Source organism: Citrus sinensis, chromosome 5 (assembly GCF_022201045.2).
Source record: "Citrus sinensis cultivar Valencia sweet orange chromosome 5, DVS_A1.0, whole genome shotgun sequence".
Lineage (NCBI taxonomy): Eukaryota > Viridiplantae > Streptophyta > Magnoliopsida > Sapindales > Rutaceae > Citrus > Citrus sinensis.
The window spans coordinates 35,398,436-35,426,099 of NC_068560.1; the positions used below are offsets into that span (position 1 = coordinate 35,398,436).

The 27,664-nt window shown below is 35.7% G+C and overlaps 4 protein-coding genes across 6 annotated transcripts; 2 read left to right on the forward strand and 2 right to left on the reverse strand.

Moving 5' to 3' along the window:
- Positions 1 to 109: 109 nt before the first annotated feature.
- Positions 110 to 7,706, reverse strand: LOC102616961 (altered inheritance rate of mitochondria protein 25). Of its 3 annotated transcripts, none has more exons than XM_006473192.4 (12): positions 7,535 to 7,706; positions 6,275 to 6,855; positions 4,517 to 4,597; positions 3,656 to 3,697; positions 3,481 to 3,525; positions 3,097 to 3,162; positions 2,931 to 2,987; positions 2,764 to 2,825; positions 1,853 to 1,973; positions 904 to 981; positions 715 to 821; positions 110 to 352 (listed from the first exon to the last, which is right to left on the reverse strand). In XM_006473192.4, exons 2-12 carry the CDS (start codon positions 6,797 to 6,799, stop codon positions 322 to 324), a joined length of 1,215 nt encoding a protein of 404 aa, XP_006473255.2. In that variant the 5' UTR covers positions 6,800 to 6,855; positions 7,535 to 7,706; the 3' UTR covers positions 110 to 321. The 3 variants fall into 3 exon arrangements, 2 of the variants coding, with proteins under 2 accessions (XP_006473255.2, XP_052298075.1); XM_052442115.1 differs by lacking the exon at positions 110 to 352 and adding an exon at positions 359 to 536; XR_008054999.1 differs by lacking the exon at positions 110 to 352 and having other exon boundaries at positions 1,800 to 1,973.
- A 1,695-nt stretch (positions 7,707 to 9,401) lies between these two features.
- Positions 9,402 to 10,061, forward strand: LOC102617847 (agamous-like MADS-box protein AGL80). The gene has a single exon (XM_006473820.2). The coding sequence runs from the start codon at positions 9,454 to 9,456 to the stop codon at positions 9,985 to 9,987; it is 534 nt and encodes a 177-aa protein (XP_006473883.2). The 5' UTR covers positions 9,402 to 9,453; the 3' UTR covers positions 9,988 to 10,061.
- Positions 10,062 to 10,254: 193 nt separating this feature from the next.
- LOC102618133 (uncharacterized) lies at positions 10,255 to 12,043 on the reverse strand. The gene is given in 3 exon segments (XM_025096020.2): positions 10,255 to 10,714; positions 10,815 to 11,975; positions 11,977 to 12,043. Coding segments are annotated over 3 exon segments (1,506 nt in total). The 5' UTR covers positions 12,022 to 12,043; the 3' UTR covers positions 10,255 to 10,414.
- An 8,042-nt stretch (positions 12,044 to 20,085) lies between these two features.
- On the forward strand, positions 20,086 to 23,015 carry LOC102618128 (FT-interacting protein 7-like). Its single transcript, XM_052441843.1, has one exon. It carries the CDS (start codon positions 20,385 to 20,387, stop codon positions 22,731 to 22,733), a length of 2,349 nt encoding a protein of 782 aa, XP_052297803.1. The 5' UTR covers positions 20,086 to 20,384; the 3' UTR covers positions 22,734 to 23,015.
- Positions 23,016 to 27,664: the final 4,649 nt, after the last annotated feature.

Sequence of the window (27,664 nt, forward strand, 5' to 3'; positions counted from 1 at the left end):
AAATACTAAAATTAATTTTTAAATTTTCAAAATTACTTTTAAACCTACCAAAAGTAATCCCAAACAAGCCCCAAAACATTTATCACTTTTTAAACAAGGCTCGATAATCTAATACCTAAACCGATCACTCGATATGGTTTCATTGGTTTCGTCAAACAAACATGATGGTTCCACCACATATAACTTTCAGAAGGTTAAGCATTCAGTGTCGAGAGAGCGATGTAGAGAACCATATTCTAAAAAAGAAAATGTTGATACAGGAAACAAGAAATTGAGATCTCCATTGAAACACCTCAGGATTGTCGCAGAGCTGTCTTAGACCTATTCACCAACAGCTACAAATGGGATTCCCCTGAAAACAAAGTAATCAGTGTTCTGAATCAAAACTTGAAAAGCAGTAGTTAAGGCAAACAATTCAGCAAAACACAACTTGTGCCGGTGCAATACTTGTCCACTTGTATCCCACACTCGTCATGTTCAACATTCCAAGCAACACTCAATTACAGATTTTAGAAGTCATGAGTACTCGCTGCTTACTAAAAGACAGAGTATAAAATAAAGATGTGATTATCCTCAAACACAAATAAAAAATACATGTTCCAGATATTGGAAATATCTATGTCCGGATTCTAAAATCATGGGGAAAAAACTATCACATGTAAAATCGGAGCACGGCATCAAAATGAATATGTTAAAAAGAACAACCAAGCTTACCAGCCACCATGCCTTGAGAAATAATCATTATCCAGAGAGATAGCCAATGCAACAGCCACAGCTCTCTCTGACAGGGTCAATGGTCGAGTAACTTCCAATTCTTGAATCTGCCCAGGATTAAAAAAAAAAGAACATTAATAATAAAAGAATGAGAAAAGAAGAGACTTCAATTTCGGTGCTATGCTTTACCACACTAGCAAGGCCAGTCTTGGAGCTGGAATCAGCACTCCCAAATCGAATCACATATTGCCCAGCATCAGTAAAGATCTGATTCCATTCAAAGCAAAGAAGTCATTGCATGCAGTGAATGCAATTAATTCTGTTCACCAGCAACATTTACTCTTTGCAACAACTAAGGATTTTCATATGTTATTGCTAAACATATTGTAAAAATGAGCTTTAGATACATATGTATAACCCAGAAGGATGGAACAAGACTTGTCAAGTCAAAAGGTAGCCTAACATCAGTCTGCAGAAATAAGCCAGCAATATTTTTCATCCAATATCTCAAATAAATCGTATACTCTGAAGACCATTTAAAATATCATAGATATGGAGTTCTAGCATTTGAAATTCTTTTCATCTCTTTAGCTGTTCCTTTATTCTGTTTTAAAATAATTTAGTTTTGATTGTGTTCTGTCTATTTAATTGTTGCCAATCTCGCATAGCAACAGGATAATTTAATAAGCTTGACAGATAAGAATCTAGTTTATGTCATGCAATTACTATAATAACAATGTTATTGTAAAAGCATACCTAATGCCATAAGTATTTCAAATAACATCTAAATAATTGCTTCCTCTTGAGTGCAGACATCCAACATTTAAATATACACATCCAGTCAAATAGTAGTATAGTAAGTAAAAATAGGGGTAAAAATATCGGGTTGTCAAAGTCGAACTGAATCACCAAATGATACAAGAAGCAAGATCACAATGGGGGGAAATTAAACTCCAAAACCTTGTGTCCTAAAGGTTTATAAAAATTAAAAAATCATCATATACTAATCCAGAAATTCAAATAGAAAAGAAAAGAGGAGTTTTAGAATCATTATCACATATGAAGGAGAGAACACATATGCTCACAAGTCAAAATGAAAGTTTGGAGCACAAAACTTCTTATTAGGAGTGGAGACAACCTCGAAACCAAAACCCCTCCAATCACGGTCTATCTGAGCCAGCACTTCCCCATTTTCATCCTTCAAAGTAAACGTCCAATTCCAAAAGCCCGGATTTTCAACCACAGCAAACTGCTTATTCCTGCAGATGATATGATTTAAAGATTTAACCATAAAAATGAAGCATAAGGTAAATCATAATAATTAAAACATCAATCTCTCTATATACTTTTCAACAAATATTATTGAAAACTTAAAAAGTCCGAGCTTTTGAACCTAGTTTGAAACCAGGATGATTGCTGCCATTTTTCTTTATTTAACAAAGGCAATAAAAGGAAGCACACAAAACATACACATCTATGATCACAAACATAAGATCCTGATCTTTCCACTGATGGGTAGAGTAAGAAATGATTAAGAATTTTAATATACAATGTAGATAAGAAATGATAAAAAAATATTTTATACAATGCAAATAAAAAATGGGCTAGTGTCAAAGTCAGTGTCTAATATTTGATACCATAAAGAATAGCATTTGGTCAAATCAAAGTTCCTTAAGTCTTCTGAAAAAGCTAATAGATCAGCATAATATATATTTATGGTAACTGGCATAAAACTGTTAAAATTATACCAGTACTTTCACTTTACCTGAATTCAGTTAAAACTCAATAGTACACCAATTCAAGTTAGCAGTAACTTGTTCTGACATCAAAATTCAGTCAACAGTTTCCTAATTCAAGTTAAGAGCCCGATCAAAAGTTCCAAGTATAAAAAATTGGCACTATAAAGGTCCACCTAGTACCTTGCATCTCCACTTTAACACAATTGCTTTATAGATCCTTTCTAAACATCTTAGTTCAACCTACTGACTTTCAAATACACATAATTAATATAAATAAGATTGAGAAAATAGCAGGCTGAATTAAAGTTACCCCAGATACAAATCATAAACCCTCCTCCAAAGATGCCATCTTCTGTGAACCACGCCAACTTCCTAGAGGAAGAGATACTGGAAATTATCAAAAACCAAAAATGCTGTATGCATGCTTGCAATTGCTTAAAGCATAGCAATTACTAAGAAGATGTTAAATTCACATACCTTACCATTAATTTCTGCATAAATTGAGCTAGTTATCCACCAGAAAGGCCTACGAACCTGGATGTGGTAAAATAAAGCCTTAAAGCTGAAAGAGCAATTTGCCAACCACTAAGCACCAAGCAAATTCATCTGCTAACATAAAAAGAAATTTGTACAAAGTCCTTACCCTGAAAAGCTCATTACCCATGCCATCAGTTATGTAAGCAACAAAAGGGCGCCTAAGGCGAAGCAACTGCAAAATATTGGACCAGGTTTAGATCCATATATTAAAGTGAATCCCTTATAAGTGGTCGACCGGCACTTCAATACACTTATGCATCCTTTCGACTTAATCTGCAACTACAGTTTGCAAAGAAACTGTGGGCATGCTCAAAGATAAGTGAAACAATTCCTCAGAAACTCAATTTTTAAATTAGTATTTCCAGTGGTAATACCTTGTTGGGTCCAGGATTTAATGATTTTTTTAATGGTGGGAGATGCAACTAGTTGGTGAGTTTTTTCCCCATTACCCTCCAAAGAAAATGATTAGGCATAAGTATAAAGAATATACCTGTCTAGCAATGACATTACTCTGCTCACGAATGAAACCAACAGGCTGGATAACACGATTAGAATCGGCAATTTTCATCAGAATTCAAATTTACAGAAAGGAGTGATTTGATTTATAACTCAAATTGCATATGTGAAAATTCACAAAGATAGGAGGAAAGAGATCAAATACTTACTGACTGGGGGTAGCAGACATCAACTACTGCATAACGGTTCTCCTAAAACGTCAACAGATGCAATTAGCTATAGGAGAAACACAGCCTAGCTAAATGAATCAAAAATAACATAAAATGCTAAAAATACAGAAGTTAAAAGATTGGAATCCTGAACCAGCCTCAGATTCTAAGGTTTTCCCAGATTCTTCTTTCTTTTTCATCCAGCTTGATTTGGATATGGTCCTTAGTTAATTCTGTCATTTTGGGGATTTCCCTGCAAACCTTTGTCTCATTTTCACTGATTATACTTTATACAGAGAATTAACTGAAAATCTTTTGGTTTTCTTTACAGTACAGACGATTTTTGTTATCGCAGACCACTCATTCCATTTTGTAATCTTTTTCTTTACTTCTTCAATAAATATTATACATTTTCCATTCTTTTAAAAAATTATAATAAAAGTTCCACAACCAGATAATGGCAGCACTTATTTCAATAGTGAACCATGAGCAAAACTCAAAGCACAGATCACTGGAACATCAGGAACATAAGAACATGTAACGACTGCCCACCATAATCATAAATTCACTTTATCAAAAAGTGGGTAAGTTATTCAAATTGGACTACACCTATCGGGTCATATGCACAAGTATCTAGGTTGTCAACAGCACTGCCACTTTTAAACCTGACTTAGGACTGTACGTAAAACAGAATTACAAATATATAAAATCAACAATCACCAGTTGCCTCATGCAGAAATGTCCCAGAATCCTCTCTTAACAAGTATTTTACTATAAATACTTTGCTCTGAAAGAACAACTATAGCATTTTAAAGACATTTCAAATCTGAAATATGGATGGGAGAGAGAGAAAAATGTTACCTGCTCAAAACCAAGCACAAGATTTGCCCACTCAATATCCCTCGTAATAAGCAAATTGGACCGTGCAAGAAGAGGTGCAACCTGGACCCAAAATAATCCAGAAATAGCAGATGAAAATGTTAATTTTAGCTGCAAGCCTAAAAATGTTGAACTTTGAATAGTAGAATCATATAAGGCAAATGCATAATTTTGCCTATTTATGAATGCGCTCATGAGAAAACTATAAGAACACATACAGTCATGGATGCAAGCAGATAGTGACTAATGAAGTGAACAGATTCTTGACCCATACACCAAGTTTCCAAAGCATCATATGTATATGTTGGCTATTTTTTTGACAAAACAAAGCAAACAGTAAGACAATCATCTAAACTAAAGAATTACCTATATGCAGCATCAAAGTTACTGGTTCACAACTGAAGTCAACAAATCACTTTCACATCAACATTTGCAATAACCCATTACAGAACCGATAAAGGCAATGGGGAACAAGTTTAGAAGGTCATGCGCCACAAGTCTGATCAAGCTGAGATTTGGGTAGCTGTAAAGCCAAATGCATGGCACAAACACTCAATGGAAGCACCCACTAAACTTGAGCATGGCTAAAGCACGCATTATCATAATAAAGCTCCTTTTTCCAGCAGAATAATGAAAAATGCAAGAATGCAGACATCAATTCAGGTTAAAGAATGCTCCATAATGACCATGTGATTACAGAAGGAATCAGTAAGTACTGTTGAAAATATCAATTAAAAAAAAAAAGGCTAGTTCAGGTGAGCTGCTTTGTTTAGCTTATAAGGTAAAAAACTTCATTGTTATTGACAAAAGCAGACTCCAACAAAGCATAAAAGTAATCAAAGAGACTGAATAAACCTAAAATAATTTCTCTAATTTGAGCTAATAATTCCTTCATGAACAAAAGGTAAAGAGAGATTTTAGAATGAATCAAAAACATTGTACTGATTTGACAAATATCAACATGTCAATGAACTTGTGGGGGGGGGGGGGAATCACTCGGTGCATCTTGCTTTTCTGACTGCAATTTTGTGAACTTATTATCCTACCCAAATATCAGTTACTTATTAGTATGAGGACACACTACCTAATTAGTGCAGCCTCAATATCCAACAATACTAAATTCAACTTTAATTTAGAATATTGATAGTTGGTATTAAGAATACGAATCCTCCCCAATGGAAGTCAGATAAGCTTCCTTTTACTTTTAAGCTCATGGACTAGAAACCTGGGAGGAGAAAAAAGAAACGCAATGAAACAGGAACAGAAAGAAAACAATTAACATGCACCTACAATCTTATCCATGAACGCGTGGTATGTCATGTTGAATAGACACAAATATATCAAGCTAGTATAACCTCTAAACTATATACTCTTGAAGATCATTATCTTTGAGGACACAGAGGACCTTATCAAGGCATTCCATAATTGAAATTGTTGACGAGACACACATATAAAAGAGGCCTTTTTTTCTTTCTTTTTCCATTTTGACATGCTCGCACAGAAGGCCTCTTAACCTACCACCAATAGTTAGGAGAAGCAATGAAATTGCTTTCCAAATGGCTAACTTCAGCTATTGTAATGCTACAATTACTATAGTGACAGAAGAAAATCAGATGCAATTGGCAAAACATAATCACACAAGGAGCTAAAAAGAAGTACTACAAACCAAAGAACCTTAATAGGTAAATATATAAATTCATAAAATAACAAATTAATAGCAAAATACCTACACAGATTTACCTCCTCCAGGGATGCCGGTTCCAGAAAACCAGAGATAGTCTGGCTAACAGGTGGTTGCCCTAAAATTGGTTTACCCTTGTCCAAAGGTTTTTCTTCTGTAACAGTTGCACCTGAAAACCATCTTCCAAATGGTCGAGGATCATAAATTGATTCATCAATATTCTTGTACCTAACAACTTTTCTTCTTTTTTCTCTTGAACTTTGCCTTCTCCTATCACTAATCCAGAGCTGTACGAGAAAGTCTCTATTCAATTGAGCATCACCTCGAACATCATGACCAAAACATCGTTTTGACTGAAAGAAACTGCCTTTGTATCTATATACAAGACTTCTTTCTAAGACTGAATCAGTAAGTCCATTAGTCCCGAACCTCTCCAGATGTTGCAACGACATCGTAGAAAAATATTCTGGTTGAAAAACTCCAAGCTTTAGAGTTTTAAAAATACCATTATGTCTATTATTTGCAGTGGCGGAACAAGATGATAAGATTTTCTCAACCTTGGAAAGATAGCGTGAACCCATCATCAAATTCAACCACAAAATGCCACAGCACTAAAAATGCAATCAATAAATGCCTCAGACTGCATCAGAAAGAGAAAAATAAATCAATTAGAAGGAAGTTTTTAACTCAAACAAAACAAAAAAGGAATGAATATCATGTCATAAAATTTATATTTACAACTGTTAGAATCAATTGATTAATTAAGGGAGTAATCATCATGACATTAGGCACAACTCAAAGAAATCCACAATGGTTGGTTGTCTTATTCTCAAACACCACCTTCGTTTTAGGCTTTAATAATAAACACCAATTATACAGATCTTGGGAAACATCAGGACACCCAAAGACCGATTACAATTCACTATTTCAATCCTTGTCATCTAGTATTTGGCGCCAATTTTCTTTGATAAATGAATTTCAGTGAGTCTTTAGTCTGTAGAGGCATTAAAAGTTAACTGTAAACCCCGGATCCTTAGCAAGATTACACAAATGTTTAGGGCATTGCTACAAATAAATCTTTTCTGTTGGTAATAATCACGAGAAAAGAGTAAAAACTTGCCAGGTAAACCTTCACAATGTTTCATTCGCAAATTGTTGAAAACTAAAAGCCGAATAAAACGACGATAGTTCAATTGCGTAAAGAATTTCACCGAAATATCCAATTTCTCAGCATAAATCAACAACAGAATAAAATGAAGAAATAAAATAACGGCGAAGCATTATATAACTAAGGATAGGGAGCAAGGAAAAGCGATTACCTTTGCCCTTCCCAGTAGCTGATTGAGAGAATGATCGGAAGCAAAATTGAATAATGAGGGAAGTTCTTCGAAAAATTTAAAAATAAAAATTAAGAACCGAGTGACAAGCAGAGAAAACAGACCAAAACGGCGCCGGTTTTCTACGTTCTCGTTTCAAAGCGTCATTTTTTTTTGGGTTAATTCCGTCCTGCCCCCAAATGTTTCAACATATTTCACTGCACACCCAAATGTTTTAACAATGCTCAATCCACACCCAAATTCGTTAATTTGACCATTTATTCTAACGGTCAAAGGGTAAATTTGGAAGTTCATGCCCTAAATATTATTTGATAATGATAAATTAAATTTATTTGATAAATTAATTGATGGGATTATTATTAATTACTTTTAATTAAGAATTTTTAATGTAAATATTAATTATTGGATTAACATTTTATCTCATTTAATTCTTTTCTAATTCAAGATAAGGGGTATTTTAGATATTTCATTAACTTTCAAATAGTTCCGTTAAAAATAACGGTCAAAGTAACGGAATTGGGTGCGTGGTGGACAATGTCGAAACTTTTGGGTGCTCAGTGGAAAATGTTGAAAGATTTGGGGGTTAGGTGGAAATAACCCTTTTTTTTTTGGGATTTTGTTTCAGAGTATTAAACTCACTAATTCGGGAATAAAGTATTAATAGAAAATTGTTTTAGACACATATATCGTATCAAGTCCCATAAACGTGACAAGAGGCCGTTTAAAAGACAATTCCACAAAATTTTGATGGTTTAATATATTGTATCAGGGCCAATTCTCACGGTCGTTGGCTCAACTCTTGAGCTATCTGTTAAATAATAGTTAGAGCCATGATCTTATGGAATCCACCAAAAGTTGAAATAATGAGTGAAATAATATTACTAAGTGATATTTTTATTATGGTATTGCATAAGATAAATTACTCAAAATGATTTTATGGAATCCACCAAAAGTTGAAATAACAAGTGAAATAATATTACAAAGTGATATTTTTATTATGGTATTGCATAAGATAAATAACTCAAAATTACTTTTCCATTAGATTGTATGAGATTTACAGCTAAAAAATTTCTTTCAAAATTATTAATAAAATAGATTATTAGTAAGATATCTCAAGCAATATAATATAAACTATATTCTTAAATAAAATCAAGGTTATTGGTACAAATAATCATCCACTTTTGATCTAAACTGTCACAAGCTTGTAAAGGTTTTCTCTGTGTATTAGAGTGGCAACTTGAGTGAAGACATGATTATTTGACATGCAATAAGCGAATTTGTGTTTGAAAAATTTGAGACAATTAATAATTGATTCAAATTCATGTATGAGCACTATAATTTCCCAATTTGTTCATGACACAATTATTATTCAATTCTCCTTATATTAAACCAAATCATTTAAGTCTTGAAATGTCATATTATGACCATTTTCAGGTGTTAGTGCCCTTACTTTTTTAAATGCGAACATATTGTTAAGTCGTGCGGTTTAATAAAATAATTTTTCAATACATTATCCGTATAGTTTAATAGCATTTTACACTTATTTTATTAAACTACACTACAATATATATATATATATATATATATATATATATATATATATATATATATATATATATATATACACGTTTAATAATTTTATTTAATTATTTATTAAAGATCCATTTTCTATTTATCGTATATAATTAATATAGATGAGTTTTTATTTATTTACGGTATAATATTTATTATTTGCCACTTACACATCTCCATTTTATGGTGGCGGTTGGTCATGCACTCACCTACGTTTATGTGTGCGTGCGTGTGCATTGAACACATCTAATTATCCTTTCCATATATACATAATTGTTCAATTTTTGCATATCTTGTCTATTCCTTCTTTGAAATTTCAATTCTAAACAATGGGGAGAAGGAGGGTACAGCATGAATTGATTTCAAAGGAATCTGTCAGGAAAGTGACTTTCAAGAAAAGAAGGGCTGGATTGAAGAAGAAACTGAGTGAGCTTACCACCCTCTGTGGAGTTACTGCATGTGCTATCATCTGCGCTTCTTTTGACCATCAACCTGAAATTTGGCCTTCTCCAGCTGAGGCAGCCCGCGTGCTAGACAAGTTCAACAATTTCCCTATCAAAAGAAGAGGTAAATATATGATGGATCAAAATACCTTTCTTAGTAAGAAGATATCCAACTTGTTCGAGAGAACGCGAAAAGAAAGAAAGAAAAATCGTGGGCTTGAGATGGATCTAATGTTTACTCAATGCTTGGCTGGTAAAGATATGAACAATTTCGATTGTTTGGAAGATCTGAAACACCTAGATCATCTGCTGAAAGAAAAGATCAAGGTTATTGCCGATAAGATTGAATGTGAAATGGGTCTCAAATCTAACCCAGCCAATACTGATGGTCATAATATACGTCCAACAAAAGGAGGATAGCAAATGGACCGACTGCAGATGAGAGAAACCCAAATGTGCTACTCCCAGTTTTTTTTTTTTTTTAAATAAATAAAGATGCTCTCTTTTCTCGAACAAATTTAGTTGAATATCAAGCACGATCTTTCATATTTAGCAATTAATGTTTTTGTGTAGGTTCAGTTCCGATATCATGATTGATTTATTGCTGTTAGTAGTTCTTCATTTCAGATGCTCGAAGCCCTGGTCACACTATGCCTCTACTTGTCTCTTCTAGTTGTGAATCGTCCGTTTGATTACAACCCAGTCTTCGTTTATTTACAGTATTTCCGAAAAGTAACATGTACACAATCCACAATCCAAACTTCTATAGCGTGGCCTGTAACAAAAACATCCTGACCAAAATTACATAAAACTTCATAAACACCCCCGAGAGCACAGCTTCGTATGATCAATAACAAGTCGTGTGAAGGCTCTGACCCAAATAAACAAGATGCCAAGTGAGTGACATCAGAGTGATTAAGTTTAGGATCGAAGAATATGTATTCAGCGTCTTCAGCCTCTCGCTCAATTTAACCATTTTCGTTCGGAGCTCCTCCTGCCCTGGGCTCACCGGGACTGGTGCCGGACCCTCTGCTCTGCGCTCAGTGGCTGTTCCTTGCTCGGTCTCGGTCACCCTGCTAGTTTCACCAATTTGGCTCTCTCTCCCTTTCCCTTCTTCTTTCTCAACTTTCATCCTCTCGAACATCACCTGCAAGATACAGTAATTATTTGCATCGAAACACAAAAAGCAATAACTATTAACTCCGAATAAACTAATTAGTTTCCACTGTTGAGGGCCAGTAGTATACCTTAGTGGCTAAAGGCTCCAAGTAGATGGAATTGATAAGAACCATCAAAATGGAAGCCAAAAGATTGAATCCTTGAAACATTCCAGCCTTGGTTGAGAACAACTGCGGCATATGTCCCAACAAAGCCCAGCCAATACTACAGGCTATGTCCCTGAAGTAAACAGGGTATATCTTGCTTTGCACCATTCCAAACTGGTGCCTCGGCAGAGCCCCGGCCAATACATAACTGGATATGAACGTAACCCACACACTCATCCCATAAGCCGTAGAAAATCCCAGCAGATTAATTACACCCATCAAGGCATTCAGCGTCTCAGGAATACCCAAGTATCTCAAAAAGCCATAAGAATACTGACCGATCCATTTGGCAGCATGCTCAGTGCCTTGTCTCGCTTCTTTTGCTTTCTCCTCAACACTCTCACAGACATTCTCCACTTGCTCGGACACGTTCCTTGCAATATCTCCTCTGATCGTTGTGCCTATAGCCCTTGCATCTTTTAGGTTCTCTCTCGCTTCGTAAGCCTTCTGTGACGCAGTTTCTTTGGCTTTCCCTAATGCATCTTTTGCAGCCTCTTTGGCCTCATGAGCCTTATCTGAAGCAGTCTCCTTGGCTTTACCATATGCGTCTCGTACAGCATCTTTGGCCTCACAATCCATCTTCTTTTTGGTATCAATAAAATCGTGCCCCGTCTTTGATAGAACCTCCTTCGCCTCATGTGCCGTGCCTTTGTGTGGTGCCGGCACCTCGTGAGAAGCACCGGAGAGACTGCCCTTGGCTTTCTCAAGTGCACCGGCAATCTTGTGCTTGCATTTCCCATATGCATCGCATATAAGCTCTCCGGGACCAGCACCTTTGTCGTAGGGTTTAGACCCTTGACCAATATCCGGAAGCAAGGAGGAGGCTTGTTTGATGGTGTCCTCAGCGTTGTTTAAAGCATCAGCAGCAGCGGAGAACATTTTTTCCTCAATATCTGAAGCAGGGGAAGCAGTCTTGGGGATGTGATATCGGTCATGGTCTGGTGGTGAGATTGATACTTTAGTGTTGTGTCTGCCGTGCTCATCATACTCAACAACCACAACTCTGTGCCCTTCTTTCATCACTATCACTTCTTCCTTGTTGTTCTCTTTTTCTAGGCTTGGACTTGGAGACCACACTCCTGCCTGCTGCCAGTGAACTCGCTACAAGACATATTGCAACCAAATTCATCACTTTTGGATCAACGTTTGTTTCCGCTTGAAAGAAATTAAGAGAAAATATTGTTTGGTTGCTGAGAAAATATCTTAGAAAAATTCCAGAGAACTTTTAGATTTCTTGTATTTATTTTTCTTAAAATGAAATGTTATGATTACAACTTATTTATACTCAAAGCTCAAGGATTACTAAAGCTAATGACTAACTGATTCAGTAGAATCTACACATGCATAACCACAGCTCGATATACAGAGTAATCACACCAGACTGTTAACTACTTGAGCTGAGGTGGCAGCTGAGCTGTCATTCTGCTTACATTCATCTGACGTCACCAGCTTGCTGGTTTTCCTTAGCTTGTGCAGCTTCCTCTTTTCTGTACAATGAGCTTCTTTAACAGCCCCCCTCAAACTTAAAGGACAAGAGTGAACATTGAGTTTGGCCCTCAAGTAATTAAACTGTATGAAGGAAAGAGATTTAGTCATTATGTCTGCAACTTGATCTGCACTTGCTATATATTGAATGCTGAGCTCCTTATTAAGAACCTTGTTTCGAATAAAGTGTATGTCAATCTCAATGTGTTTTGTTCTGGAATGGTAAACTAGGTTCTTGGCCAATTCAGCTGCACTAATGTTATCACACCAAATAATAGGTTTAGCTGTGCAGCATACTCCAATTTCAGCAAACAAGGACTGCAGCCAAGTTAATTCTGCACTAGCTGATGCTAATGCCCTGTACTCACTCTCGGCACTTGACCTAGCTATTACCCCTTGCTTTTTAGAAGACCATGATATAAGATTATTACCCAAGTAGATACAATATGCACTCACTGATTTTCTGTTATCTAAGTCACATGCCCAATCAGCATCTGTAAATCCAGTAAGCTCCATATTGCCTTCTTTGATGAACTTTAAACTATAGTCCTGAGTGGCCTTTAGATATCTTAAAACCCTTTTACATGCCATGAGATGCTGTAGTGTAGGAGCAGATACATACTAACTGAGTTTGTTAACTGCAAAAGCAATCTCAGGTCTTGTCAAAACCAGATACTGCATGCTTCCAACAATGCTTCTATAGTATGTGGGATCTTCAAGATAATGGCCAAACTGTCCTTGAACAAACTTCTGTAATTTCAGACCAGTGCTTAAAGGAGTATCAATGCCCTTACAATCAATCATATCAACCTTAGCTAACAAATCTCTGATGTATTTCCTCTGAGATAGAAATATGCAATCTTCATCATATAAGACTTCTATCCCAAGAAAATAAGATAAAATGCCAAGATCTTTTAAAGCAAAAGTTGAGCTTAGTGTTGCAATAAAATGTTCTAATTCAGCACTGCTAGGACCTGTAACCAAGATATCATCCACATATATCAACACAAGAATCATAGAAGTATGACTCATTTTCAAAAACAGAGATGTATCTGAAGTAGTATTAGTGAATCCCAACTGCAGCAAACAGCTCTTAAGTTTATCATACCAAGCTCGAGGAGCTTGTTTAAGTCCATAAAGAGACTTGTGCAGTTTACACACATAACCAGGCTTTGTGTTGTCAATAAAACCTGTTGGCTGAGACATATAAACTTCTTCTGTCAAATCCCCATTGAGAAACGCATTATTGACATCAACTTGTCTAATCTTCCATTTGTTCATCACTGCTAAGCTTAATACTACTCTGACAGTTGCTGGTTTAATAACTGGACTAAAAGTTTCAAAGTAGTTTACTTCTGTAATTTGCTGAAAACCTTTGGCAACAAGCCTAGCTTTGTATTTGGCTACACTCCCATCAGTGTTATATTTAATCTTATACACCTACTTATTATCCACAATTTGTTGATCAGTCTCTTTAGGAACCAGAGACCAAGTATCATTGTGAACTAAGGCATCATACTCATCTTGCATAGCTTTCACCCATCTGGAATCACTCGAAGCTTCTTGCACTGAATCTGGTTCTTTGTGAGTGAGAATGGCTGTATACACTTTTGGTTTAAAAATGCCAGATTTGCTTTTGATGGTCATAGGATGAATGTTGGATTGTATTTGGGGTGAGTCAACAGATGGAGTTAATGATGTTGTATTATCAGAAGCAGAGGCAGAAAAGAAATGTTGTGTATTAACAGGTAGATGAGTTTGAGAACTTACTTGTTGTGAATTTTGATCATTTGTTGTTTGTGCAGGATTTTCTGAGTGAGTTGAGTTGCTGCTGTCAGGGTTTGCAGATAAGGAATAACCAGTGCTATTTTCAGTAAATGATTGAACAACAGGCAAAGTGGAAAGATGATGTATTTGCTGAGGAGAAAATGAAGTAGAAGAAAAAGATGATGAAGATGACTCAGTGAAACAATGAAAACTGGAATCAGTAGAGTAAGGAAAAGTAAGTTCATCAAATATGACATGTCTTGCTATGTAGAGATGACCTGAAGGATGTAAGCACTTGTATCCTTTATGTGATGAACTATATCCTAGAAAGATACATTTGCTGGAATGATAGTCAAATTTATGTTGGTTATAATCCCTCAAGTAAGGATAACATGTACAACCAAAACACTTAAGCATATCATAGTTGGGTTGGTGTTTGAAAAGTTTCTCATAGGGAGACAAAAGTTTGAGAACAACAGAAGGCAATCTATTTATGATGTACACAGCTGTATGAAATGCTTCCCACCAAAATTTAAAGGGTAATTTAGATTGAGCTAGCAGTGTAAGTCTCATTTCAACAATATGCCTATGTTTTCTCTCAACCAATCTATTTTGATGATGAGTGTATGGGCAGGAGTGTCTAAAAATGATACTACACTAATTTAAGAACTCAGTGAAAGGTCTATACTCACCCCCCAATCAGATTGTAACTGCTTAATGGTGGTTTGAAACTGGTTTTTAACCTGTGTTTTGAAAAGCTTAAAGACATTTAGAGCTTCAGACTTAAGCTTTAAAGGGTAGATCCAGGTAAACCTGCTAAAATCATCCATAAAACTAATATAATAGTGATATCCATCTCTAGTGTAGACAGGTGAGGGACCCCAGAGATCTGTATGTATCAGTTCTAAAAGCTTGGTTGTTTTGGTTGTGGATGAAGGGAAATGAAGCTTATGGCTTTTGCCCATTTGACAAGCTTCACAGATGTATTGCAGTGCTTGTTTTATTTGATTATCAGAAAAATTTGCAGACTTGATATTTTTGAGAACATGCTTTAGGATATATTGATTGGGATGACCAAATCTATTATGAAACAAAGCAATTTTATTCACTGATGTTTTACAAGATAATGCAGTAGATGAATAACAAGACTTTGAATGGCTACAATCTGCATTATTAACATCAGTTACAGAATTAAAATGAAAACATGACAGCATTGACATTGGCTTATTTGAACTGATCTGAGATAGAAAAGATGATTTAGAGGATGAGTATGGTTTGAATAACTGCCTATATAATTCCTTTTCAGCAATACCCTGCAGTAGAACTTCCCCCTTCAGAGCATCCTTCACATAACAGATATTTCCAAGAAATTCAACAGAGAAATGGTTATCAAATGGGAGTTTAGAAATACCCAATCAATTTTTGGTAATTGAAGGGACAAGAAGAATATCTTTCAGTACTATGTGTGGGTGTTTGTGTTCAACAAATGAAGTTTTAAAAACAAAGTTAGCATCACCAACATGAGTTATGGGTAAACCTTGTTCATTTCCAATGATAAGCTGATCAGAACCATTGAATTCCTCTCTGACCTGCATATTAGCCATGTTATTGGTTAAGTGATGAGTTGCTCCACTATCAAGATACCACCCTTCATCAGTAGGTCCTTCAAAATTTGCAAGATAAGCAGCTCCAGGTGCAGAATACATTTCAGATGAACAATGAGGCATAGAAGAATATGTGACTGGATCCAGATTGTAAGACTGATAATTTGAGCAGTTCATAGCATAAGAATCATCAAAATATGGTGCAAACTCAGCATGTGGTTCAAATGTAGTCATGTAAGCTGACTTAGGTCCTTTTCCTCTGCCAAAATGCCTTGATTGTGGCACATAATTCTCAATGTATCTGTACCAACAAGCATCAGCTGTGTGCCCTGACTTATGACATATTCGACAAACAAGAATATTATCATCTGATTCAGTTCCAGCTGACACAAAACCTTGACCATGAGGCGTAGGATGTGGTAAAACTTTGTGAAATTGCATTGGCATAGAGTTGCCTCTTCCAAAATTATGACCACTGTTATTAAAGCCTCTAGGATATGTATTAAACATCATTCCTCTTCCAGCATTTCTGTTTCCAATATGAATTTGTCCACGATATCCTCCATAGCCAAAACCTCCTATTCTATTATTCCCTCTGACTTGAGAATAATTAGAATTCATCACTCTATAGTTAGCATTAAACATGACTTTAGTATTCTGATTGGTCTGACTTTGTTCTAATCGTGCCTCATGTGTTAACAATAAGGCATAAGCATCATCATAAGACATCTTATTAGCTGTGATAATAGATGCAAGATCTAGATAACCATTTCCTAATCCATTTAGAACTTGCATTAACATATCCCTTTCTGACATAGGACTACCAGCACAGGCAAATTTATCAGCTAATATTTTAACTTTTAAGCAATATTCTTCAACAGACATGGATTCCTTTCTAAGTACATTCAATTCATAACGAAGTTGCATTATTTTAGCGTCAGATTGAGCTCCAAATTGTTTCTCAATAAATCTCCAAGCATCTCGTGAATTGTCACAATTAAGAATAGAACTGACAATACTTTCATTAACTGATGATAACAGCCAGCCAAGTAGTATTTGATCCTGAGCTCTCCAATTTATGTATGCTGGATTATCTACTTTCTGCACTGATCCATCAGCTGTTGTTTGAATGATATGTTGCTCTGGTATGACCTGATTTTTAGATATGAAATCTTCAAGCCGATTTCCTCTGATTGATGTAAGAACTTGTTTTCTCCAGATTAGGAAATTAGATCGATCTAGTTTTATTGGATTACTGAATGAGAATGAGATCTGTGAAGATTGATTTGCATTTGTTGAATTTGAAAGTGTTGTTGTGTTGCTGGAACTAGCTATACTGGCTCTGATACCATGAAAGAAATTAAGAGAAAATATTGTTTGGTTGCTGAGAAAATATCTCAGAAAAATTCCAGAGAACTTTCAGATTTCTTGTATTTATTTTTCTTAAAATGAAATGTTATGATTACAACTTATTTATACTCAAAGCTCAAGGATTACTAAAGCTAATGACTAACTGATTCAATAGAATCTACACATGCATAACCACAGCTCGATATACAGAGTAATCACACCAGACTGTTAACTACTTGAGCTGAGGTGGCAGCTGAGCTGTCATTCTGCTTACATTCATTTGACGTCACCAGCTTGCTGGTTTTCCTTAGCTTGTGCAGCTTCCTCTTTTCTGCACAATGAGCTTTTCTAACACCGCCGGTGTGCTTCGTCGATTTGGGAATTTTAAGGACTTTGGTTTTGGCGGTGTAACATGACATTAGCATACCCAAGCCGAACGCAGCTGGCCATGTTGTGCTTGGTCAGCCGACGAGTGTCTTGCTCTGTCACCACGTGGTGTTATACGTGGCAACCACTAAGGTCGTTCGAGGCTTTTTCTTCATTAAATAAGTCGGGGATGAGTCTCAGATGTGGCCACGTGGATTTTCTTAGTTATATTTTCTCTCGGTCTGAGCAGGGAGAAGATCGCAGGATTAATGCGTTTGGAATTTGTCCAAACCGTAGGGCCCTCGTGATAGTCTCCCTAGCTAGAATCCTATTTGGGCTTCGCATTTTTACTTTAGATGCGCTAACCTAAATCATGGGCTTCTGTCTAAGCATTCATCTTGTGTCCATAAGGTGACTATGTTGTATGTTTTGTTTGGTGCCCTGCACTCAAAAGGGTATGGACTATTGGACCGTAATTAAAATACAAACTCACGTTTGATAATAAAACTAAAATCGTGTGATTTGAGAAAAAAAATGATCATTTCATCCATATACTCACACAATTCAATAATGCAGCAAACTAAATACACCATAGCGTTTATTTTTTGGAATGAGACTTTATGCACCTCAACACGTACACACACCCTTTCAAAATTAAAAATTACACGTACCCTTTTTTTAATTTTTAATTTTCCATCCCTCTATTATTTTCTCATCTAAATTAGTTCACTTATAATTGATAAGTGCAAGAAAGCAAGGAAATGTTAATTATGATTTGTTTTAAGTCCAAATATGTATTTTGAAATTATAGTTTTGTCACAAAATTTTATTAGTTCTTTTTGGGTTAGAAGCATCTCAGCAATATCCTATGTGCTATATCAACTGTATTCATAGGAAAAGGCCACTATGAAAAAGTTGGGGAACCCTTTATTTGGACTTTTTGTCCATAAATTGAAAAATAATTCAACCCACAAAAAAAGGATAGTTTTGTTATTTGTCCCGGTCAAACCCCCAAAGTAATAAATAACGTCGTTTCAATCTTTTTTTTTTCCTTTTCATTCAAACTAAAACGACGTCGTTTTAGCTTGGTTAAGGTAAAATTGTTACAACCTCAAATTACTTTCTCTTTCTTTTCGTCTCACAGCCTTTCTCTTTTTATTTCTCTGTAAAACCACTACTTTCTCTTCCTTTTTCGTTTCACAACCACCATCACGCATACCCAACCATCGACACCCACCACACCGACAGCCATCAGCTTGGCAACCACCATCACGCAGGATTCCATCACATACACCCAACCATCAGCACCACCAAAAGACAAAAAGGAAAGTTTGAACAAGGATGAGTGTCGGCGTTGTCGTTAAAGGATGAGTTTCGGCATTTACGGTAGCTGCGAAAATTTTCTAACAGAAGATTGAGTTTCAGCATCTACCCTTGAAAATTGAGTTTCTTCTTTGTGTCTTTCCCAATAGCGAAGGTCCTCTCTTCTTTAACAACAGCTTATTTTCGAAACTTTAATTTTACTTGAATTTGGTAAAATTAGTTTTTCTTATATATATTAGGGAAACTAGTTAGCTTTTTGTAGTAAATAGAAGACTATCCAACTAGTTGGGTATGCGTGATGGTGGCTGTGAAACGAAGGGGATGAGAAACAGAGAAATAGAAGGAGAAATGAGTTGTGAGACGAAGAGAAAGAGAAAGCAATTTGGGGCTATTGTAAGACGAAGAGAAAGAGAGCAATTTTGGGGTTGTTGTTGATTTTGTCTTAACCAAACTAAAATGATGTCGTTTGAGGGAGAATGAAATGAAAAAAAAAAAAAAGACTGAAACAACGTTTATTGCTTTCGGGGTTTGACCGGGGACTTAACTCGGGGTAACTAGCATTTTCCAAAAAAGAATCCTCCCAATGAAGCAAAAGAAATAAATAAATAAATAAACATAGCTCCTAAGCTAATTTCAGTGATCCTATATGTAATAATACTTAAAAGTCGGTGCTAGTTAGTTAATTGAAAGGGAGAAAAAAGGGGGAAAAAAAACAAAAACACAAATGTCATTTGAACATAGAGTTGAGCTTCCATCCTTTTAAAATTCACATGAAATCCTACTTTTTATATTGAAAACTTTTTTAAAATTACAAACAAAGATTAAAAAATTACAATGTAGTTTAGAGAAAACTATAGTGCAACGATGGTATCGTATCATTGTTGGACGCAGCTGTTGGATCCCAATGAATCCATCAATCTAAGTGGATCCAACGGCTGAATGCAACGGTGGCAAGGTACCACCGTTGCACCGTAGCCGGACCTATGTAATTTTAATTGATTTTACAATCATCTAGAATAAAGTAATTAAATTATAAATATATTTTTTTAAAAAATCTTGGTATTAGATGACTTATTTCTTTATTGATTCAAAATATAACTTATTTATTAAAAGAAATAATTATATATTAAATTTTAAAGATAGTTGAGATTCATGATTTATAAACAATTTAAATTTAATTAAATTTATAATAGTTCTTTTATGTAATTTTCTCTCATTAGACAATTAAGATTGTAAAAATGGAGTTTTTTAAAGATATTAAAGGGGTGAAAAAAACATTATTGACAAGGGTCTTGAGTCTATGTTAACCACATCCGTTGACATTTAGGAATGGATTCAGAATTCTATGTGAATGTTGCCGATTAGTATTAGATTATTAACGGGTTTCAGATGTGTTTGCTTCTGTCGAGCTTGATCAGTCGCTCAGAAAAAAATCTTAAATTTTTATTATTTATTAGTAATATTTACAATAGCCTAAGTTATACTTTTGCTGGCGGGCGTCTGAGGTGGGTCAGCTTCACCGACAGGTCAAATATTGGTTCTGATCATCAATTGAATTGAAGTCCAAACTGTAGCTGAAACGTCACTCAATTTGCAAATGCCGAAGACGAACCCTGAATTCCTTCTGGTGGAGACTAGTCCGCCGTTAGCGGCGCGTCTGCGATACAGAGGAGGAGACAAGACAGCAAGTACTTACGATTTGGTGGAGCTGATGCATTATTTATGCGTGAATGTGGTTAAGGCAAGAAATCTTCCTGTAATGGATGTTTCAGGGAGCCTTGACCCTTACGTTGAAGTGAAGCTTGGAAACTACAAAGGCATCACCAAACATTTAGAGAAGAACCAAAACCCGGTATGGAATCAAATTTTTGCCTTCTCAAAGGAAAGATTGCAATCCAGTTTGCTTGAAGTTACTGTCAAAGACAAGGATATTGGGAAAGATGATTTTGTGGGGAGAGTTAGTCTTGATCTATCACAGGTCCCTCTTCGTGTTCCGCCTGATAGTCCATTGGCTCCTCAATGGTATAGATTGGAGGACAAAAAGGGTGATCAAACTACTAAAGGGGAAATAATGCTTGCTGTTTGGATGGGGACACAAGCTGATGAGTCTTTTGCTGAGGCTTGGCACTCTGATGCACACAACATCAGTCAGAAAAATTTAGCTAACACCAGATCAAAGGTTTACTTCTCACCCAAGCTTTATTATCTTCGGGTTTTTGTATTTGAAGCACAAGATCTTGTTCCTTCTGACAAAGGGCGAGCACCGGATGCTTGTGTGAGGATCCAGCTTGGAAATCAGCTGAGGGTTACCAGGCCTTCGCATGTGCGAAGTGTTAACCCGGTATGGAACGAAGAGCATATGTTTGTTGCATCTGAACCGTTTGAGGATCTGATTATTGTGACTGTTGAAGATAGGATTAGACCTGGCAAGGATGAGATTTTAGGAAGAGAATTGATACCAGTTAGAAATGTGCCACAAAGACATGAGACCACTAAGCTCCCAGATCCTCGATGGTTCAACCTTCACAAACCTTCGTTGTCAGCAGAGGAAGGCGCTGAAAAGAACAAGGAAAAATTCTCAAGCAAGATTCTAATTAGCTTCTGTTTGGAAGCAGGTTACCATGTTTTTGATGAATCCACACATTTTAGCAGTGACCTGCAGACCTCATCGAAGAGCCTGAGGAAGGGTAGCATTGGGACTCTTGAGCTTGGCATTTTGAGTGCAAAGAATTTGATGCAAATGAAGAGCAAGGATGGTAAACTGACTGATGCATATTGCGTGGCCAAGTACGGGAACAAATGGATTCGAACCAGAACAATCCTTGACACACTGGCTCCTAGATGGAATGAGCAGTATACTTGGGATGTTTATGATCCGTGTACTGTAATCACAATTGGAGTATTTGACAATTGCTACGTCAATGGAAGCAAAGATGACGCGAAAGATCAGAGAATCGGAAAGGTGAGAATTCGATTATCAACTTTAGAAACCGATCGTATATACACCCATTACTATCCCTTGTTGCTACTCACGCCTTCTGGTTTGAAGAATAATGGGGAACTTCATTTGGCTTTAAGGTTTACGTGTACAGCTTGGGTAAACATGGTGACAAAATATGGAAGGCCGTTGCTTCCCAAAATGCATTATGTCCAACCAATACCTTTTATACTCATTGATAGGCTACGGCATCAAGCAATGCAGATAGTTGCAGCTGGGCTGGGAAGAGCAGAGCCGCCACTGAGACGCGAGGTAATGGAGTACATGCTGGATGTGGATTACCATATGTGGAGTTTGAGGAAATGCAAAGCCAATTTTCAAAGAATTGTGGAACTTCTTTCAGCTATTTGTAGATGGTTCAATGACATATGCACATGGAGAAACCCAGTGGAGACAGCCCTTCTTCATGTATTGTTCTTGACACTCGTTTTCTACCCTGAGTTGATACTGCCAACAATTTTCCTGTACCTCTTCCTAATTGGGATGTGGAACTATCGGTTGAGGCCAAGGCACCCACCTCACGTGGATGCTAAGCTCTCGCAAGCAATAAATGCACACCTAGATGAGCTAGTCAAAGAATTTGATACGTCAGATGAGCTAGATGAAGAATTTGATTCGTTTCCAACATCACGACCATCAGACACCGTCCGGATGAGATATGAAAGGCTACGCAGTGTGGGAGGTCAGTTGCAGACAATGGTTGGAGATTTGGCCTCGCAAGTCGAAAGAGCTCAAGCGATCCTCTGCTGGCGTGATCTAAGAGCTACGTTTATCTTTCTCATCTTCTCATTTATTTGGGCAGTGTTTAGTTATGTTACTCCATTCGAGGTGGTGGCAGTTCTGATTGGCCTTTACATGCTGCGCCATCCCCGGTTCAGGAGCAAGATGCCTTCAGTACCTGTCAACTTCTTCAAAAGTTTTCCGTCCAAGTCAGATATGCTGATATAAGATGGAAACTTTCTCAGTACATTCATTCTTGTAGATGTGAGTAAGGAAAAATCCTTCCACGAAATAAATCCATCTAAATCATAGCAGCGGACGGAAAAATAACATCGGTGATGCTCTTCCTCCCCTACCCGCAAAAGCATTTAATCCCAGCATTTTCTCAGACCCCATCAATCTTATTTCGCTTTATATCTACGTGTATTTATGCAGCTTGTATGCACTTCTATTGTGGTACTTTACTATCTAAGTAGTAAGATCACCTAATAAAAGAATAGCTTGCCAGTATTAAGCAATTCGAAATTTTTTATAAATAATATATAAATATCAAACAAAAAACAAGGCAATTAAGATCATAGAAAATGATTAGCAGCATCAACCATATGAAATCACGCCATCCATGGAGATCAATTTTATCAGTGAACTTATATTCAAAATTGGTTACACACACGCTTCATAAAACAACTCCATACAAGAAAGTTACATTTATTTATATTTTAAAAAAAATTCATTTGGTTGACAATGTTCTAAATCCTATGTTTATAAGCAGGGCTACAATTATCAAGAAACTAACAAGCATTCCACCCAGAAGAGCCCTATCCACAAAACCCCACTCGCCCGTATTCCCTCCCATCCATACCTACTTTTTCTTGGATCCCAAGGGAAAATCATTTTCCACTCCTTTCAAGTGGTTCTTCCACTTCCTTAGCAACCATCCAATAACATTTTGGCTGTTTATATCTTCTGCAAATCTTTCAATCCAGGAAACTTGGCCTTCCTCCAAAGTAATTTTTCCTTCACAGCATTCCAATCCACAAGCACTAGGATCTGGCTCATTTGAACATGCACAAGGTTCATTTTGGCTAGAGTAGGGAGAACATTTGTCCTGACCAACCTGACTAGATATTCTCTTGTGTGACGCTATTTTATCATTTCCTTGGCTGAGAATTTTGATAACTTCTCCAAACACAGACCACTTTCCAACAGATGTTATCTTCACCAAAGCTGAGGTACCCAGCATATTTTCTGTGCTAAGTACAAGTATCTACACATATCCCTTGGTTTGCCCAACCTTAGACAAAAAGGGAATATGAAGTTAGATCGAAGTCATTAAATACTATAACAAAAGAGTTGATTAAATAATATTTGTTTTATCGAATTATCAGGCTGCTTTGGTTCAACTATCATAAGATTACTACGAGTATAGATGTACAAAGAGGAGACACCACTACTATCGGTAACAGACGTTGGAAAACCTCTGGAAGCCAAAATCCAGTGGCAACCACTGAGGTCGTTTGAGGCTTTTTGTTCGTTAAATAAGTCGGGGATGAGTCTCAGATGTGGCCACGCGGATTCCCTTAGTTATATTTTCTCTCGGGCTGAGCAGGGAAGACAAGATCGCGTGGTTGATGCGTTTGGAATTTGTCCAAACCATAGGGCTCTCGCGATAGTTTCCCTAGCTAGAATCCTCTTTGGGCTTCACTTACTTTTTTACTTTAGATACCCAAACCCAAATCATGGGCTTCTGTCTAAGCATTGAATGTCTTCTGGTCCATAAGGTGACTTTGCGGTATGTTTTGTTCGGTGCCCTGAACTCAAAAGGGTATGGACTATTGGACTGTAATTAAAATACAAATCCATGTTTGGTACTAAAACTAAAATCGCGTGATTTGAGAAAAGAAAATGACCATTTCATCCATATACTCTCACAATTCAATAATGCAGCAAACTAAATACACCATAGTGTTTATTTTTCGGAATGACACTTAATGCACCCCGACACGTACACACATCCTTTCAAAATTACAAATTAAACGCACCCTTCTTTTAATTTTTAATTTTTCATCCCTTTATTATTTTCTCATCTAAATTGGTTCACTTGCGGAGGATTTTTTTTTTAATTTTTGAATCAAATTGAAGAATATGCATGCGGAAGGAAATCAAAAGGACAAAGGCAAAAGTGGGAGATCCATATAAATTCTAGTATCTACTTGTGGTGAAGTCACAGTCACCGTATTATGCAAAAAGCCGGCGTGTGCTGTGACGTGTGGATTTGATGCCACAAACAAAATTTGAAAAAGCGGAGGCCCAATAATGCTACACACCTTTATCAGTGGATTCCATTCCATTTTTTTTATCCATCCATCCAATATTATTTATTTATAATTCGTCATATTATATTATAGTTTTGCCGATGAAATGATTTCACTTTGTTGGGTTGCGTTGGGAACTCGCTGTCTTTATTCACCCACCGCCATCATGGTCTCAAAGAAAACAATACGGGGTTAATTAAGAAAATTGCAAATTACTCAATTATTTTTGGGGAAAAGTTAGGTTTACGCATGTACCATAACTTCTATAGAAAGATATTTTATTCCACCATGTCCAGACAACCATAAGCATATTGTTTGAATGATCCCAGCTAAATACATCCTTCAGTTCTGTTGTTTAGTGAGTAGTTTATGCTCTTCAACACAACAGGACCACTTTAATATAAAATAACAAAAATACAAGACAATGTAGTAGTAGTAGTAGTAGTAGTAGTAGTTAGTTCTTGTCTTCTTGAATTGGATATTTTATATAAACAAAATAGAATATGCATACTGCATACACCGTCATATAAGTCCATCATTTCAAGTCAATTTTACACATTTGGTAGGAGGAGTGTAATATTATTATTATTTTTTGGTGATATGAATAATGTTCGATACTTATCATGTATTATAATTTATTAAATTTCTTAACATTAAGTATGCATGAAAGGGAAAGGCTAACATTAGTGTGCATGAAAAGGAAAGGCTAACATCTGCGTCCACTTTGTGACCCAAAAAAAAAATTAAACTACTACATTAATTGTAACTATTCCAGCGTATACAGGGCCTTAACAAATTTGTGATAATGGAGTTGGGACAGTAGCCGACTCTTCAATTACCATTTATACGTAATAGTCAATGTAATGTTGCCTCTATTAAGATTAACCATCTCCTCTGGATTCTCTAATTATCAAATACTCGCTTGAAGCAACTAGCAATAGAGCGAGTGGAAGCGCTCTAATCAACAAATATGAAACGGTTGCGTAGCTGCCTCTCCATTTCCTTTAGCGGTCAAAATCTCATCACTAAAAATCGTGGAAGCAACCTTCTATTTACCGCCAGACTACTCGGTGCGCTTCGACAAACTTCCAAAGAATTTATGGACCATGCTTTTACAATTTACTGAAATACCCTTCCATCTCCCATCAACACTTGTGGTTCATTCACTTGTTATTATTCTCATCAATGATTGATTGTATATGCAGTATAAGGGTGATATAGTTTTTTAAATAGAATATATTTAATTAGAGTTTTTGTTAATAGAGTTTTTATAAATAAAAATTTTATTTATAAAAATTTAGTTTTTTGGTTGTATAAAATTATTTTAATAAGCATGTTATTTAAAGTTATGTTATGAAATGAATAAAATAATATTATGAAATAAGTAAAAGACATTTTAAGTATTTTAATATTTTGAAAAGTTTTTCAATCTCTATTTTTAAAAGTATAAAATTTGAGTTTTTTTTTTTAGTAGAGGCAAAATAACATATTTTATTTTCAAAAGCTCTAGTGAAAAGACAATCAAACCACAACCCAAAAAAAAAAAAAAAAAATTTGAGAGGAGATTATAAAATTAAATAAACGATTATAACTATTGGATAAACTACACCAAACACACACTAACTCTTATAATTGATAAAGTGCAAGAAACAAAGGAAATACTAATTATGATTACAACCTTGTTTTAAGACCAAAAATGTATTTTCAAATTATAGTTTTGTTACAAAATTTTATTAGTTCTTTTTGGGTTAGAAGCATCTCAGCAATATGCAATGTGCTAGATCAACTTTATTCATAGGAAAAGGCCACTATGAAAAAGTTGGGGACCCCTTTATTTGGACTTTTGGTCCATATATTGTAAAATAATGCAACCCACAAAATAAGAATCATCCCAATGAAGCAAAAGAAATAAATAAACAAAACATAGCTCCTAAGCGAATTTCAGTGATCCTATATGTATTATTACTTGAAAGTCGGTGCTAGTTAGTTGATTGAAAGGGGAAAAAACAAAAACACAAATGTCATTTAAACATAGAGTTGAGCCTCCATCCCTTCAAAATTCACATGAAATCCTACTTTTTATATTTACAATTTTTTTTAAAATTACAAAAAAGATTAAAAAATTACAATATAGTTTTAATTGATTTTACAATCATCTAGAATAAAGTAATTGAATTATAAATATATTTTTTTCAATAAAAAAAACTTAGTATTAGGTGACTTATTTCTTCATTGATTCAAAATATAACTTATTTATTTAAAAAATAATTATATTTGTTAACTTTTAAAGATAGTTGAGATTCATGATTTATAAATAATTTAAATTTAATTAAATTTATAATAGTTCTTTTATGTATTTTTCTCTCATTAAACAACTAAGATTGTAAAAATGGAGTTTTTTTTTTTTTTTTAAGATATTAAAGGGGTGCGAAAAACATTATTGATAAGGGTCTTGAGTGTATGTTAACCACATCCGTTGACATTTAGGAATGGGTTCAGAATTCTATGTGAATGCTGCCGATTAGTGATTAGATTATTAATGGGTTTAAGGTGTGTTTGCTTCTGTCGAGCTTGATCAGTCGCTCAGTAAAAAATCTTAAATTTTTATTATTTTTTAGTAATATTTGCAATAGCCTAAGTTATAATTACGCTGTCGGGCGTCTGAGGTGGATCAGCTTCACCGACAGGTCAAATATTGTTGGTGATCATCGATTGAATTGAAGGCCGAACTGTAGCTGAAACATCACTCAATCAACTTCGTGTACAAGATAATATTTAATGGCTCTCAACTAACTGATGAAATTCAATGCCGCCAGCATCTGATTGTAGTAACCAGTGGGTGCT

Excerpts from the sequence above, each read along its gene's own strand:
- LOC102616961 (XM_052442115.1), bottom strand. The coding sequence starts at position 6,799 with ATGATGGGTTCACGCTATCTTTCCAAGGTTGAGAAAATCTTATCATCT. Across the intron at positions 2,988-3,096 it reads TGGGTAATGAGCTTTTCAGG|GTTCGTAGGCCTTTCTGGTG; the intron begins GTAAGGACTTTG and ends TACCACATCCAG. Across the intron at positions 982-1,852 it reads GGAGGGGTTTTGGTTTCGAG|ATCTTTACTGATGCTGGGCA; the intron begins GTTGTCTCCACT and ends GAATGGAATCAG.
- LOC102617847 (XM_006473820.2), top strand. The coding sequence starts at position 9,454 with ATGGGGAGAAGGAGGGTACAGCATGAATTGATTTCAAAGGAATCTGTC.
- LOC102618128 (XM_052441843.1), top strand. The coding sequence starts at position 20,385 with ATGCCGAAGACGAACCCTGAATTCCTTCTGGTGGAGACTAGTCCGCCG.